This window comes from Alligator mississippiensis, chromosome 12 (genome assembly GCF_030867095.1).
Source record: "Alligator mississippiensis isolate rAllMis1 chromosome 12, rAllMis1, whole genome shotgun sequence".
NCBI classification, from domain to species: domain Eukaryota; kingdom Metazoa; phylum Chordata; order Crocodylia; family Alligatoridae; genus Alligator; species Alligator mississippiensis.
The window spans coordinates 273548-288248 of record NC_081835.1 but is presented as its reverse complement, the minus strand read 5'-3'; the positions used below and the strand labels follow the sequence as shown (position 1 = coordinate 288248).

At 57.5% G+C, this 14701-nt stretch overlaps 1 protein-coding gene across 7 annotated transcripts in view; it reads right to left on the bottom strand.

Moving 5' to 3' along the window:
• Positions 1–14701, bottom strand: part of PLXNB1 (plexin B1) — an 83483-nt gene that overhangs the window by 13277 nt on the left and 55505 nt on the right. For all 7 annotated transcript variants that reach the window (XM_059715910.1, XM_059715909.1, XM_059715907.1 and 4 more), the window contains exons 6-23: positions 14262–14394; positions 13345–13501; positions 12595–12703; positions 12383–12491; positions 10866–11732; positions 10339–10464; positions 9939–10061; positions 8818–8911; positions 8385–8551; positions 7274–7425; positions 6085–6190; positions 5363–5499; positions 4456–4632; positions 3995–4163; positions 3179–3421; positions 1545–1721; positions 1052–1200; positions 200–300 (exon numbers count right to left, since the gene is read on the bottom strand). In XM_059715910.1, coding sequence (XP_059571893.1) covers positions 200–300; positions 1052–1200; positions 1545–1721; positions 3179–3421; positions 3995–4163; positions 4456–4632; positions 5363–5499; positions 6085–6190; positions 7274–7425; positions 8385–8551; positions 8818–8911; positions 9939–10061; positions 10339–10464; positions 10866–11732; positions 12383–12491; positions 12595–12703; positions 13345–13501; positions 14262–14394 — 3296 coding nt within the window. The remainder of the gene's footprint in view (positions 1–199; positions 301–1051; positions 1201–1544; positions 1722–3178; positions 3422–3994; positions 4164–4455; positions 4633–5362; positions 5500–6084; positions 6191–7273; positions 7426–8384; positions 8552–8817; positions 8912–9938; positions 10062–10338; positions 10465–10865; positions 11733–12382; positions 12492–12594; positions 12704–13344; positions 13502–14261; positions 14395–14701) is intronic.

Genomic DNA, 14701 nt, shown 5'->3' with positions numbered 1-14701 from the left:
CCATCTGTGGCCAAGGGGTCCTGAATGTCCCCTGGAGCTGGAAGCTCCTGGCGTGTGCCAGGCTAGGGGAAGTCCATGGTGGACACGGTGGCACACGGACCACAGAGCAGGAACCAACTCTGCAGCATTAGTGGCCAGCGAGGGCAGGAGCAACCACACAGCCCCTTTGCCTGCAGCTGAAGGATGCCAGGGCCTTTACCTGTGAACTCCTTTTTGCATCTGTCTCGAACGCTCGTTTCCAGATTTTCCAGCTGGATCTGAACCTTCTTGTAATCCCTCAGGGCCTGTTTGCTCTTCCTTCTGCAATGGGAAGTAGAACTGTCCCCTGTGCCCCGGCAGCCTTGAGAGCTGGGGTGAGGGGGCTGCACACTTCCCCTGCCCCTAAGGAGGCAGCAGAATTCCAGGGCAGGGACGCGGGCCGGTCAGGACCAGCCCAGCAATGATGACGGTCTGCACCAGAATCCCTGGGCTGATGCTCTTCCCTGATGCTTTCCTATATAGGAGCACTCCCCAGCACCCAGAGCCCTGCTCTGGGCTGCGTCTCCCTTGGGCCAGTTCCTGGGCACCCTGGACCAGCGGGGGTGCCACCCCACTCAGCTGGGTGGTGGATTAAGCATTTCTGGGGGACAGGCTCTCTGTCCACAAGCTCGTCAGGAAACACCACTGGAGGAGTCCATGCTGCTGGCAGGCTGGGTAAGTGACGGCAAGCCCTGGTGCCCTAAGAAGAGCGAGACAGGGGGTGCTCCTGGCCTGGGACAGCCCAGTCCCCTGGGTAGAAGCGGTTAATGCAAGTCCGCTCTTTAAGCTGCATGCCTGGGGTTAGCTGCAAACTCCCTGCTCTACAGCCACGTGCTGCCGCCTGAGGCCGACCCAGCCTCACCTGTGCCAGCCAATGGCAGGATGACCCTCAGCCCCAATGGTTCAGCATCTGGCCTAAAGCAGGGCACATCTGGGGCCTTCAGTAGTCCCCAGATACCAAGGTCTGGCTGCGCCCCTGTGCACTACTGCCAACGGCGGCCGGGCACTCCACCCTTGCCCCAGCACCTCCCACCTGTAGATGAAGACGATGACCAGCACGATCAAGGCCACAAAGGAGGTGCCAACACCCAGGCCGACCTGGGCCTCCAGTGGAAAGGCGAGCTGGCTCTCTGTGTCATACTGCACCCTACCCAGAAGGAAGTCCAGGTTCCCCATCTGCACCTGCAGGAGAAACGCACCGCTGGTGAACTCTGCATGGCAGGCTCCTCAGCTGCTGTGGTCTGAGCCACAGGCTGTGGGGGCGCCTGACTGGGGCTGGAAAGCAGGGACCTGGATTTATTTCAGCACACAGAAGAGCCAGCGAGCGCCCCCCCTTACATGGCCCAAGGGCAAGTCCAGAGCATGGCAGCCCAGCCCGCAGGGGCAGCAGCTCCCCTGCCCTGGGCGCAGCTTGGAACGAGGCCAGCGCTCCCTCCTCTCCTGCCCCCACCAGTGCCCGTCTCCTCTCCGGCCACCCCCAGCTCAGCACTGCCCCAGGGCTTCTGGCTGCTGCGCGGGGCACCTACCGTGAACTCCGGGAGCGAGTCCGTGCCCTCCCGCTTTGTGCGGTGCCGCGGGGCTGGCTGCTCAGCTGGAGGCTCGCAGTAGAGGTGGTTCCTTGTCAGCGTCTTCACCACGCAGACCCCTTCCCCAATCATAGCCATCACTTCCTCCTTGGAAATGGCCAGGTCCAGATTCTCCCCCTGGAATACAGTGCATGAGGACATCGAGCCAGGGGCTCCACGAGCTTCGGAGCGGTGGAGGAGCCCAGGGGACCATCTGCTGAGGGGCCTGAGGAGCCCCGCGAGGCGGATCCCTGCCTGTGCCCACCAGGAGGAACTGGCAACAGCTGGGGTTGGCAGCACAGAGCCCTACATAGCTGAAGGCGCCAAACAAATGGTCCCGTGGGAGACCCTCGAAGAGGAGCAGACAGAGGGGCATGGGGGCTGGGGCCTGTGTCACAGACAATCTGGGCCCTCATTGCAGAAGTGAAGTGCCTGCGAATCTTGCCACACGGGCAGATGTGCCCGGTGCTCCCTAAACTCACAGCAATAAACAGCCTTTGCACCGAAACCGCTGACAGACACCGACTCACTCTGCAGACATGCCCCATCCTGGCTCTGACAGTGCCTGCCCCTTACCTTCCTTCTGAGGTCGCATCACCTTCCTCCGCTCCAACCCAGTCAAAGGCTGCTCCTGTCCTTGGCTCTCTTTCTTGCCCTGCAGCCACATCCTTCCCAGCAGCCTCCTGCCCTGGCTCACACTGCAGCGGCTGCCCTGTTCCATCACCTCCTCCTCCCACATGTCCCAACACCTGTGAGGACCTCCCTTCTCTATAGCACAGGCCAACACCCTCTGCCCAGCCGGCATATGCCCCGCTCCCCACTCCACTTGTACTCCATTCTTTGGCTCTTACTGGCACCAGGAAGAGCCATTAGACCTGACTCTGAACATGCCTTAGACCACAGAGCCCCAGGAAACTTGGGACCAGGTATGCAAATGCATCCAAGCTGGATCCACAGTTCTTCAGTGGTGCAGGATGCATAGCCTTCCCTGGCAGCTTGCTCCAGCAGTTGGCTGCCCTTACCACAGAGTCTGCATTTCACTTAGTCACTGAGCTTGTCTAGTGGCAGCTTCCAGCCCCTGGCTCTTGTTCTGCCTCATTATTAACCATGCCCCACTCTATCTTTGCACTGTCAGGGTGCTTTTGTCCTTAAGGTCTTTGCAAAGAGAAAGAAAACCTTCTGTTCCTATTGCCCTGGCCTCTGCCAAGCAAGATTTCCCCCCCAGTTTGAGCCTCTTCTACCACTTGACAATGACCTGCAGCTGCCAGTTCATAGGACTTAACCCTTCCTCAGGGGCTTCATGGTGCTTTCCCACTTCCACCTGTTCTCCGCAAGTCCCATACAGCTCCTGACATCACTGCCCTGAAACAGAGGGCCCTGCACCTCTCACGAGCACTCCCCGGCTGCACCGGCCACTGCTCTGTACCCTGCCTCATCACTTCTCACAGTGTGTCTGGTTCAGGCTGGGCACTAGTGGTCTGCCTGCAACATGCCGTCAGGACCCACGGCACCAGCTGCTGGACCCTCTGACACAGGCCCTGCTGCCGCAGGAAGTGGGTGTGCAGGGCGGTTCCTGTGAGCATCTGCTGCATTACCTCCACAGAGATGACACTGCCTGGCTTGTGCCGATACGGTTTGGCAGGGTCCTCAGCATTCAGGGGCTTCAGGACTGGGTTGACTTCGTAAGAGAAGGGTGTGGGGTGCAAGAAGTTGAAGTCAAAGCTCAGGTTGTCAAGAATAAATTCCAGTCGGACACGGGCGTTGTGCAGCGGTGCGCGAATGGCTGGCGTTTTGCACAGGATCAGGCAGGAGGAGTTCACAAGACACAGCTCCTCAAACTGGAGCAGATGGGAAGAGAACAAGGAACGATCCATTACTGGCCTCCCCTTTGGGCCAGCGCACAGGGACCCTGTGCTCTTCTGGTCTGGTGGCAACCCAGGAACCCTCCAGACAGGGGGCAGGCCTGAGATTTCAGGGACTCCCCAGGTGCTACAGAAACGTGCCTTGACAGCATCATAAGAATTAAAGGAAATGAAGGCTGGAAGGGACCTCACAAGGCAGGGTTATCCCTGACTAAGCCACCCCAGTCGAAGGCAGGGTAGATTGCACCTTTTAGACTAACCAGAGCCTATATGATTTAGATACAGATCTAGAGATATACAGAGCACAAGCTTTCGCGGTCTGGAGCTCATGTTCTCGGATCACCACCCTGCCCTTTGCTCAACCTCAAGCTAACACAGCTAACCGTGCCTCCAAGCCGGCCCAGCGAACCTGCCCTTTGCTGCACACGTGCTCAGTGTTTAAGAGACTGGCTCTACAAGAGCCGAGCAGGACACAGCTAGGGGCCCCGGAGCCCCTTCTACCCAGCCAGCAGTCACGGCTGAGGCCTCCGGCCTCCAATCAGCTGTTACCTGCTGGATGCTACACAGGGCGCTCTCTGGGCACTCAGCCTCTGGGACGATGCGACGCCACCTCCCCAGCCCGCGGCGGCGGCGCTCGGGTGGTGAAACTGTCACCCGGATCTTAGGTCTTTGCACAACGTCCAGGTCCCGTCCATGAGCTCGAATCACTCTCCCTCCACTGGAACGCAGGAGCAGGGACATCACCGTCTGTCACCCACCACCTGGGGTACTTGGGCTCAGCAACACACCTCCCCATGAAGGCCGGCCTCCCTGTCTGAGGCCTCGTGCATAGCCTAGCCTTGTTTCCACTGGACACTCAGACTCTGAGGTCTATACACAACTGGCGTACAGACACTGTCAGTGCCTGGTACCCTGTCGCTGGGGTGTCTGTGCAGCTGCTGATGCCTTGGAGCTGGGGAAGAGCGTGCCTCTGCAGGGGACGGGGGGGAGGGGGTGGGGGGGCTTGGTACCTGAGGAAGCTTTTGGGCGGCTCTGCAAAGGTGATGTTGGGGTCCAGAGTGTAAGTGAAAAGGGAGCCTTCCAGCCTCCGCTCCCTGTCTCCATACTTGACAGTTATCGGCAGCTGTGTGGACACATTGCTGGGACTTGTCTGACACTTCAGCTGACTCTCCTGCATCTCGCCGAGGCTACGGGACACACAGGGAGAGGAGTCATAGGTCCGGCAGCTGTTGCAAAGCACCCGCTGTGATGCTGCCCCTTCTTCTGCTACGAGAGCAATGAGGGCTCCCAGCTTTTCCCCAAGGCAGAAGCCCTCCATCCTGGAGTCCCTGAACCCCCTCCGCCACCCTCCCAGGATTCAAGTCATGTTTCTGGGTGAGCCAGAACTGCTCTACAGTGAACGAGTGGAAGGGTTTCCAGTGAGAAGCCAGAGATATGCCTCACTACTGCCCCTGCCTGCGCACAGTGCCGGTGCGGCGCCACTTGCTCCAGGTGGCGAGGAGAGAACAGCAGGATCCTGCAGAGCACGCTGGGCATGCTCCCCTCCACCATCCAGCCATGGCCTATGGCACCCGGATCTGGCTACACCTCGGCTGTTGGGATTGCCTATCTTCGCTCATCCACCTGGGGTCGGCTGAGAGGACTCATGGTCCCGAGTCTTCTCAATACACCTTTTCTGTCTGAAAACCATAGTGGCCAGGGCCAAGCAGGACACCTGGGAAGGGGAAAGGCAAGGGGTGGCAACATGGTGGCAGTCATCCCCCAACCCCTCTAACAGCACAATTCCCTGGAGTCCAGGAAGACGGAGGCATCCCAGCAGCCCCAGGTAAGGACTAAGGCAGACAGCGATGGTCCCAGACATCGCTCTGCCGTGGGCAGCTTGCGAGCAGGTACAGCCACAGGATGCACAGTTCTCACATGTGGCAGGGGAGGTCTCCGACCAGAACGCTGATCTCGCTGGGGCGCCCAGTCACCAGCTTGGAGCCCAGCAGAGTGAGGCAGGTTCCTCCGGCTTTAGGGCCTCGAGCGGGGACAATGGACCTCAGCTCTGGATTCTGAGTGAGAGAAAAGCAAAAGGAGGAATGAGGAAAACTGAGCAAACATCAGTCCAGGCAAGAGTCTGGTGGAGAGGGCAAGGCAGTGGGGATCTACCGGGCAGCCGCAGCCCCACAGTAACAGGCTGCATGCCCGCTTCTGCCCTACAGGAAGTGAAAGCTGAACTGGGAGCTTAACTCTCAGGGCAGAGGGCTGGGGCCGGCTTCCCCGCACCGCAGGGGGAGTGTGCATGTGGACAGTTACTGTGGAGCACCACATGCATGGCGACACCCTGCCCTGCAGCCAGCTACATGCACATCCCTACCTGAGACTTGACTTTATAAGCTCTCGGGAACAGCAGACAGAGGCTCACATGCACCGCTCACAGATGAGCCTTGTGATTGTTATACCTCCTCTGTTCACCCTGTTAGCACGCACTCCTGCCTGGATCAAACTCCTCTGCAACAGGACGAGCTCTGTTCATGCTCTACCTGGCTTCTCTGAGCTCAGAAAGACTCGATTCCAGCGACAGGCACCATCCCCTCCCCCACAGCGCCTGTGACCAGGACAGGTCTGAGAGGTGCTCAAACCAGTGGCCACGTTACCTGGTAGGTGAAAACGTGCCCCGAAACTCCGTGTCCTCCTCCCGGCACTTCCACTGCCACATGCCCAGCCCTCTCTGTCCAGCTGCTGCCAGTGGTGCACACAATACTGTGGGCAATCAGAGAACGGCATCACCGTGGGCGCGAGGGACAATCTGCACGACGCGGTGCTTTAGGTCCCGCTGAACAACTGAGCTCCCACTGGTCGGTCTCCAGCACTGTGCTCAGTAGAAGAGTCATCTTGGGGGGTGGGAGCCCGCTGACATGCAAATGTAGGAGGGACCCAGCAATGCCAGTGTGTCTGGAACTGCCTCGGGGCTGGCAGCAGATTAGCGAGGCCAAGCTCAGGGCTTGGTGCTGCTATGGGCCAGGCAGGAGCTGTGTTAGGGGAGGGAGGCTGGGTGATGCTGCCAACATCACTGGCTGGCAAGGGAAAAGCTTCCTTGGGCAGGAAGGTTTCTGTAGTGGTTCTTAAAGGTGTCTGACCCCCAACCCAGCCAATCTCCCCTAGAAACTGGCTCCCACAGCTGGATGCAAATGTAGATTTCCTGCACCACCGCCATCCCCCCACTGCCTGGGGGGCCACGTGGGCCAGCACAACGCGGATCAGCCAGCTGGCGTCTGCCAGGGAGCTTGCATCCAGCTGCCAGGCAAGGTAGACGAGGGGCCAAACCGTTGGAGAGCACAAAGAAACCAGGCTGGGTCGGTTTCCATGATCAGAGGCCGTTCACATCTTCACTTTGCTCTGTACTCCACACCCCTCTGTCCAGTTCCTATCCCTAGGGCCCACGTGTTCCCGTTTCCCTCTCTTCTGCTGCGCCTGCCCATTCCTTCCTCCCTGCACCCTGTTCTGTGCTGCACCTCATGATGTAGGGCTTTGCCCTCCTCTCACCTGCCCATAATGCCCAGGCACACACCTGGGTCTTGGGATGCCCCTTCTGAGCACCCAATGAATGTTGACCAAGGGTCTCTTTTTTACTGTAGCCTCCAGCCTAAGCATGGCTCTTGCTTCCCTTCCTCCTCATTACCACCAGCTCCTACAGGCCTTGAGGCTCCTGTTGCAGTGCAGAACCTGATCCTGGGAGCAGGCTGCCCAGGGAGGCAGGGTGGGAAACGGCCCATCCCGGTGTCAGCAGCCAGGGGAACCCAGCAGAGGAATTTGCTCCCCAGGCACGTGTCACAGATACTCAACCTGCTGGAAATTTCATACTGTAGAGCATCCACAGTACAGGGAATTCCTGCCACGGTGACAGTCTCTGCAATGTCCTGATGCTTCCGGCCGAGGTTTGAGCCCGCGATGGTGATTCGGGTGCCGCCCTCTACTGGACCAGACAGAGGATAAACCTGCAGAGGTATCCACCAAGGTGTCAGTGCACTAGCACTGCAGGCCTCACACAGCCGTACTGGCAAACACAGTGCAGGGCCCCTGGATGGCCGCCTTCTGCCCCTTCCTGGCCTGGTGCACAGGACTGTTGCTGGCCAGGACTCATGCTGGGCTGTTCCAGGAACAGGAAGGGTCAGAGACGAGGACACCAGGACATTCTCCCTTCCGCCTCCCTCCCATCCCCAAACCTTTACTGGTGGAATAGTCCCAGTGAGCATCCCCCAAGGCAGCCGTGGCTCCTTATCCTCATCTGCTCACTGATGCACAGACCCCTCAAGGGACACAGGGAGGTGACCACACACCCCAACACCCTACGTATTACTGATATTGCACAGAGTGCAGAAGTCCTCCTCAGCACCTGTGCCCACGGACACCAGCAGCTGCTCAAAGGTATTCACAAGACAGCCCAGAGCCCACAGACCTTTTAGGCTAAATACAGTGAAGATGCAACACCTGGGTGCAGTGCACTGCCAGTGGGAGGCCAGGTGACTGTGATGAGTACTCAGTGTGACAGGCACTTGCTATCTGGCAATTAGCAAAAGCTGGTATTTTATGCTTAAAGGAAGAAGACTCGGCAAGCCTGGTCAAGCCTATACCAACCACTATCTTGGGACTGCACCTGTGGACCCCCGCCCAGTTCCCAAGTCCAGCTGCCTCCTGCATGTTTGTTCCAAGTAACCCGAGCTGCACACCTCCCTCGGCCAGGTGACTCCCTATTGCTCCGAGTCCAGCTTTCAGTGCTGGACAGGAAAAGAGGAGGAGAGGGAGAGGAGGAGCAAGTGCCACCTAAACTGCCAGCAGGATTTCTGAGCTGTTTTGTGCAGAAGCAAGTTCACCAAAGTCAGGCCCCCACCTGCAGGATGGGACAGACCCTCCTTGGCCCTGCAGAGCCACACACTACTGAGCAGGGGTTACTCACTGAGTGAATGAGGGGTGCCGGACATAAGTCTTCTACCTCTTCCCTGCAAGACTCCCGGAAGATGCAGCTGGGCTGCTCCCCACCACACCACACACAGCTGTACTTGGGGTCAGCCGTCTGGCAGCGGCTGCAGTCGGCGTGTCCCACAGAGCAGTTATAGAGTGTCACTGCAGAGGTGCAATGCAGAAGGCTGTCAGTGGACACCCCATCAAGGCACAGAGTGACCCCAGCCACCTGACTTCTCTGACCCCTTACATCACTGTCGCTGTGATGCAGAGTCCATCAACATCCAGGCACAGTGGTTCTGCTGATTTCTTCAGCAGGAGCTTGGTACTAGACACCCTGAATGCAAGCCACCCCCATTTAAGGTTTCCCTGCTATCCCTGGCCCATTGCCCAAACTCTCTTTGGCTGGGGAGGCATTGCTGCCATACCATGGAGATCTGCTGCGCTGTCCACTCGGAGATGTTGCTGCCTCTGCACAAACAGCAAAGCACTGAATTCAAGCTGAGGTGCTGTGTAACTATACTGCAAAGAGATAAGGGTATTAGGGGATCAAAGGGACCAATGGAGACACTAGCATAGCAGCTGGATAAACGGCAGTGTCTCGTGTACATCTCCACTCCACAATAGTAGCCTGAAAAGAGGAGCCACGCAGCCCGCACAAGCAGAAGCCAGTCACTCTTCCTGGGCTTGTGTTCTTTTGCCTCCTTCCACAGAGGCCAGGTCTAAGACCTTGATATTACCCACATTCCCAGTGCTATCAGCAGACTGGGATGTTAATTTTTCAGGCCTCCTGCTTGTGTCTGGCTTCCTGTCTTTCTGGTGTTCTCTAAGAGGGTTTTCCACCAGCAATGGAAGAGCCCACGTGTGGGTGAACAGCACTGCTGCTAGCAGGAAAGGCAGAGGCTTGGATGAAGGAGTGTGGGCACCATTGGCGACATGTGGGGGGTGCACAAGCACCCCCTGAGATTGGCGGTGCACCCCCTGTGAAAAGTGCTACTCATGCCTGCAGGCAGTTGCTGCTCACATGCCCCCACACGCCCCTTGCACTGACACTGCCGGCGGCGTCTGCGGGGGTGGGGGTGTCACTCACCACTAGTCAGTGCTCGCCACCCCCGCTGCCGACACAGCCACGGCTGCCTGCGGGAGGCTCCCCGCTCGCTGCCACCATGCCCCTGCTGCCAACACTGTCACCGCTGCCTGCAGGTGGTCGCCATGCCCCCCCAGCCTCCGGGGACATGCGGCATTCATGCTGGGCACCACATTGTGTGCCAGAGTGGGACAGTAGTGTGAAACATGGCAGGCTGGCCTCGCTGTACCACCAGGCCAAGGCACAGATCACACTAAGCTTCTTCCCACTGATGAATCAGTCGTCATTATGTGTTGGGCAGCGGTGTCATGGGCCAAGTCCCCATGCATTGGGCCCTAGCACATCACTAAAGGCTCCACAGAGCTTGCAATCCTAGCAACTTTAAAACTCCTCCCTAGCTGGACCTGGAGAAGACTGTGTCAGCGTAACGTCTGGGACAGGTCTGCCGTTCCAGACACCTACCGGGTCGAGCTGGCATGTGATATAGCAGAGCGATGGGTTTGCTTCCTCCCATTCCACATAAGCATCCATTGCCATGGTCCGGCCCTCCAGAACAAGGACACACTCATAATCCCACTGCTGATCCTGCAGCCAGGAAGATACACAGGATGTCACCAGTGCCTGCTCCCACGGCTGCACCTGCCCACAGAATACTTGCCACTGCCCTGCAGCCCAGCCTCCCCTCCAGCTCCCATCTCAGGGAGGAGGCTCAAAACACTCCAGGAGCCTGCAACCCTGCGCAAGGCAGTGCCTCAGCTTTGCTGGCGCCTCTGTGTCCCAAAACACACACAGAGATCCAGGTGCCCTGCTCTGGGCACACCTGAAGTCTTCCCCGCACTGATGGGAAATATCCATCACACACCTCATACAGATGGAAGTTTCTCCCCAGCAGGGTTATCTTCCGCTCTACGTTGACTGGAAACAGAGAGGATCCCTGAATGCCCTGAACACAGGGACAGGCTCTGGGACCCCAGCTGAGCTCTTCATTCTGGAAAACAGACATGCATGGAGAAAGGCACGCTTCCTCACAGCCAGCGCTACAACTGCCCAGGTGAAGTCTCCACTCAGGGCAGGAAGTGGGGCTCCCCTAACAAGCTATGGACAGCAGTGTATGCGCCCAGGAGAGCACAGACACTTGCATGCCCAGGGAGCACTGTGCAGCTTCCAGGAGACTCAGACTCCAGCTAAACGCCACTGGAGCACAAGGGCCCTGTCCCTGCTGAGGCTGCCACCACGTGCTCTGGACACTTTGCCACGCTCCAGCTCCTCTGCCCTGTCAGGAGACACCTTCCTCTGTGGGCTGCAGGGCCTCCCAATTCTGTAAACTGTCCCTGTGTCCCACGAAAGGTTGCAGCACTCCGGGGTCTGAGAGCAGCTTCAGGGACTCACCACGTCCAAGAACCCAGGGACGTCGTACTGGTAATCAAGGCCAGGGTGCAGAATCCTGGGGAAGTCAGGTGCATCCCTCTCTGATGAGTCTCCGTCGCCTGAGAGAAGAGTGGAAGCAGAGAAGGGCGACGTATCATTCTCTGTCTGCAGCGGATCCATCCAGTCCTCTGCATCCTTCAGCTCCGTGCCTTCTCCAAGCAGCCCGTCTGGAAGAACTGAAGAGGGAACCTCAGAGGCGGGCAGTTCAGTCTCTAGATCTCCTGGGAAATCAGCAGAGGAAGTGGGGGCACCTGACGTCTGGTTGGGGGTGAGAGGAGAGGGGACAGCAGATGTGGATGCCTCAGCACCTGGGAGAGAAGTGGGAGGCCAGGGGGAACCAGTGACATCAGAGGAAGGGGTCACAGCTGCCGCAGCAGGCAAAAGAGTGCTGACGGCAGCGGTGGTGGGTGGGTCTGTGTACAGCTCTTCCGGGACTGTGGCTGGTGCAGGGGAGGGCAAAGCGGTCTGCTCCGCAGGCTCTGCTGGGCTGGTAGCGGCAGACTCCACAGGCAGCTCTGTGGTGAGGCCGATGGCAGTGGGTGCATCTGTCGAGGGCGGCACTGTGGATTCTGTGGCCATCTTAAGAGAAGTGGGGAGGACGGTAATCGGAGGTGCTGAGCTCGGGTGGCCAAAGGTCCCTGTGGGCTCACTGGTTGGGTTAGGGATGGCAGGCAGAGTGGTGGGGGCGGGCTTGGTGGTGGGCATGGTGGTAACCACTGTAGGAGGTGGGGAAGTGACAGGTTCAATGGCCTCCGCCAGGGTGTGGGTGGAGGACATGGTGCTGGGAGCGGCTGAAGAAGGAAATGGACTTGAGGTTGGAATCTGTGCCTGGAAAGAGCCAACGAGAGGGGAGAGAGACAGAGAGAGTGTCACAGCACACACACAAGGGCAGCAACACAGGAGAGAAAACATACGTGAAAACAAGGGCGGGCTGGCCCCACATCCCCCGGGAAGCCTGCCCTGGCTCTCCCGAGCCAGGGGACGAAGGCCACGGCTCTGCACCTTCTGGGGGCCTTCGGGCTGAGGACCCGGAGCGCAAAGGGTCAGCCCGGCCATCGGCCTCTTCGCTCATGCGGCTTCCTCACCACACCCCAGAGAGGCACTTGTCACTCCCCATCGCCCTTGGCCTCTCAGGTGCATCAACCTGACACCTTAAGCTATGCCCGTCATCTCCCACACCTCCCTCTCCAAAACTGGTTCTCTGCTTGAGCCTCCCTAGACAGCTGACATCAGACAGGCAGGCAGGGCAACACTGACTTGCCTGAACAAGAGGCCTGACTTGCATCTCCCTGCACCTGACAACCCCTTCTTCACCCATGCAGAGCCCCCATCTGCCATGGCTACGAGGCAGCCAGCCCTCTGAGAGCTTGGAGCCTCCCCTGGGCACTCAGCTGGCTGTTATCTTGATCTTAACAGAGTTCCAGCCCTGCCGGAGTCCAGTGGAGTCCTCTGCAGACAGGACAGAGCTGGAAACACACCCTCTCATTGTAGATAATGGTTCCTTCTTCACAGGTGGCTTTGTGGGTGCAGAGGTGTTGCCGGATGCACCAGTTACATCCCCAGCAACTGCTCACACATTTCTGGCACCTGAAATGAAACAAGAATGGCCACTGAGGAGGTCCAGGAGGGAGATGAGAATGGGCAAACCCTAGGATAGCTGCACACAGGGAACCACTATGTATGTACTCACGGTGCTGACTGCCACATCAGAGCTACAGCAGCACAGTCGTAGAAGGAGAAGTCCACTGACACAATGAAGGTATCATGGAAGCGCACCACTAGCTTGATGGTTATGTGGTCTGAAAATGATAATAAAAATGATGTCTGGTCCTGGAGCTGCGATAGGTACCCATGCTGCAATGTTCTTAGACAGACAGGTGTACGTGGTACACTTCACAGAGGGGAAGCTAAACGTACCCAGTTATCTCAGCTCCAGAAGGAAAGGTTAAGAGAACTCACTACGGTTAACCGGGGAAAGGAAATTAAGAGCGGGTTATAAGGTTCTGAATGTTTGAAAAAGCCATAAGGCAGAGGGAGAACAGCTGCTTTTTGTCTCTTCCAACCCCCATGTGTTTCTAAGTGTTTTCTCTCCCTCCATAACTTTTCAGTGTGCTCAAGGTGCCCTCAGGACAAATGAGATGGGAGCAGTCAGCTCACTCCTAATCCCAGGCACATTCAGAGTCACACTCAGGAGCACAGGAAACCACTCAATCAGATTCTGCTTCTCACTTCCCTGATCTCCCAGCTACCAACTGTCTGGGAAGCTGGAATGGCACAGGCATGTGGTGGGTAGGTGTGACAGGACTGTGGAAAGGTGCCAGCATGGAGGAAAAAAGGCTGTAACCACCCTGAGAAGCTCTCATGTTTCAAGCAGTTATTCCCTTGCTGAACTGAGTCTTCTGTTTCCTTACATGTCTTCTATGGGCAGCATTTCACTGACCTGTTCCTGTTTGCAGAGTCGGTGCCTGGCTGGGGTCAGGTGAGGGACACACAATGCCTGACTCTATCAGCGCTGCTGGACTCTCATAGTCCTCAAAGTAACATGAGTAGGATTGTTCCTCGCGCAGGGAGGGCAGGTCCGGGATAGTCAGGAATATCTGCCAAACCAGAATCAGCCAGTCAGTCATTGGACACAGAGTAAGGTGCACTCCTTCAGCTAACACCGCTGCATTTCCCTCATCTCATGTGGTAAGAGCCCCACAAACTTGGTGTTGGTCTGCTCAGCCACAAGAGATTCCCTCCCTGCAGTATCGAGCATCTTCAGCCCTGCTTCCCCGTCCTATTCCTTAATGCCCCTTGTAGGCCAGCACATACTTAGACCTATGCTCTCAGCTCTCTAGATGTGAATGAGAGTCTCACCAGCTCTGGGCACACCACAATTCTCATCATGGAGGTACTGCCATGTCCTGGTGGCTTTCTGGCAGCTGTTGGGCATTAAGCTGATGATTACAACTTTCTGTCACTATGCTGAAATCCTTTTAATAACTGGTGCGGTGCAACCTGGGGCAGGGGCATGCTGCCCCATGCCAAGCCAAGGAGAGGTTCTGCATTAGCAGCCAAAAGGCAAGTAAAACACCTCAAAGATGCATCATTCCCATATTATCACGCGGGTATACATCTGACTGCATGAGGCCACAAGGATTCCACCCCTCCAGGGGCCGTCTGACACACAAGCACCCAGTGTAGGGCAGGCATGGGACAAATCCCAAGGTTTGGTGCCTCAGGTGCCAGGGGAGGCAGCAGGAGATGGGCTGGCTTACATCAGAACCAAAGTTGGCTCTCCACCTGCAAATGCAGAGCGGGGAGAAGACCCCATTGCTACCACAGAAGCTCTCCAGGCAGAAAGCTATTGCTCACATTTCTCTTTTCTTCTCTGCTGATGTTAGCTGGACTTAGCGACTGGACAGACAAGCACTGCTGTGTAGAATTGAAGCTCCAGAGCCACTGGTCACTCACTCTAGATCTCAGGCACTCAGAGCGGCGGCTGCAGCTGAAGAGAAACAGCAAGGAAACCATCAGTGCTCTACATCACAGAGGAGGGGGCGCATTCTTTGTCTTCAACACAGGACTCTCCTGAGCAGGAGGGGTGAGGGAACCTGACACACTAGCTACAGGAGTGACAGCAAGCAGGGGCCTGAGGTCACCTCAACTGCCCCAGCTGTGCTACAGGAATGTGCAGTCATGGGCATGGACGGGTGCACATCAGATAGCATACAACCCCATTCTGCAAATTCTATTTACAGTTTACCGTGGCGTCACCTGGGGTAGCCCTGCTAACTGTGTAGCAATGAAGCCTG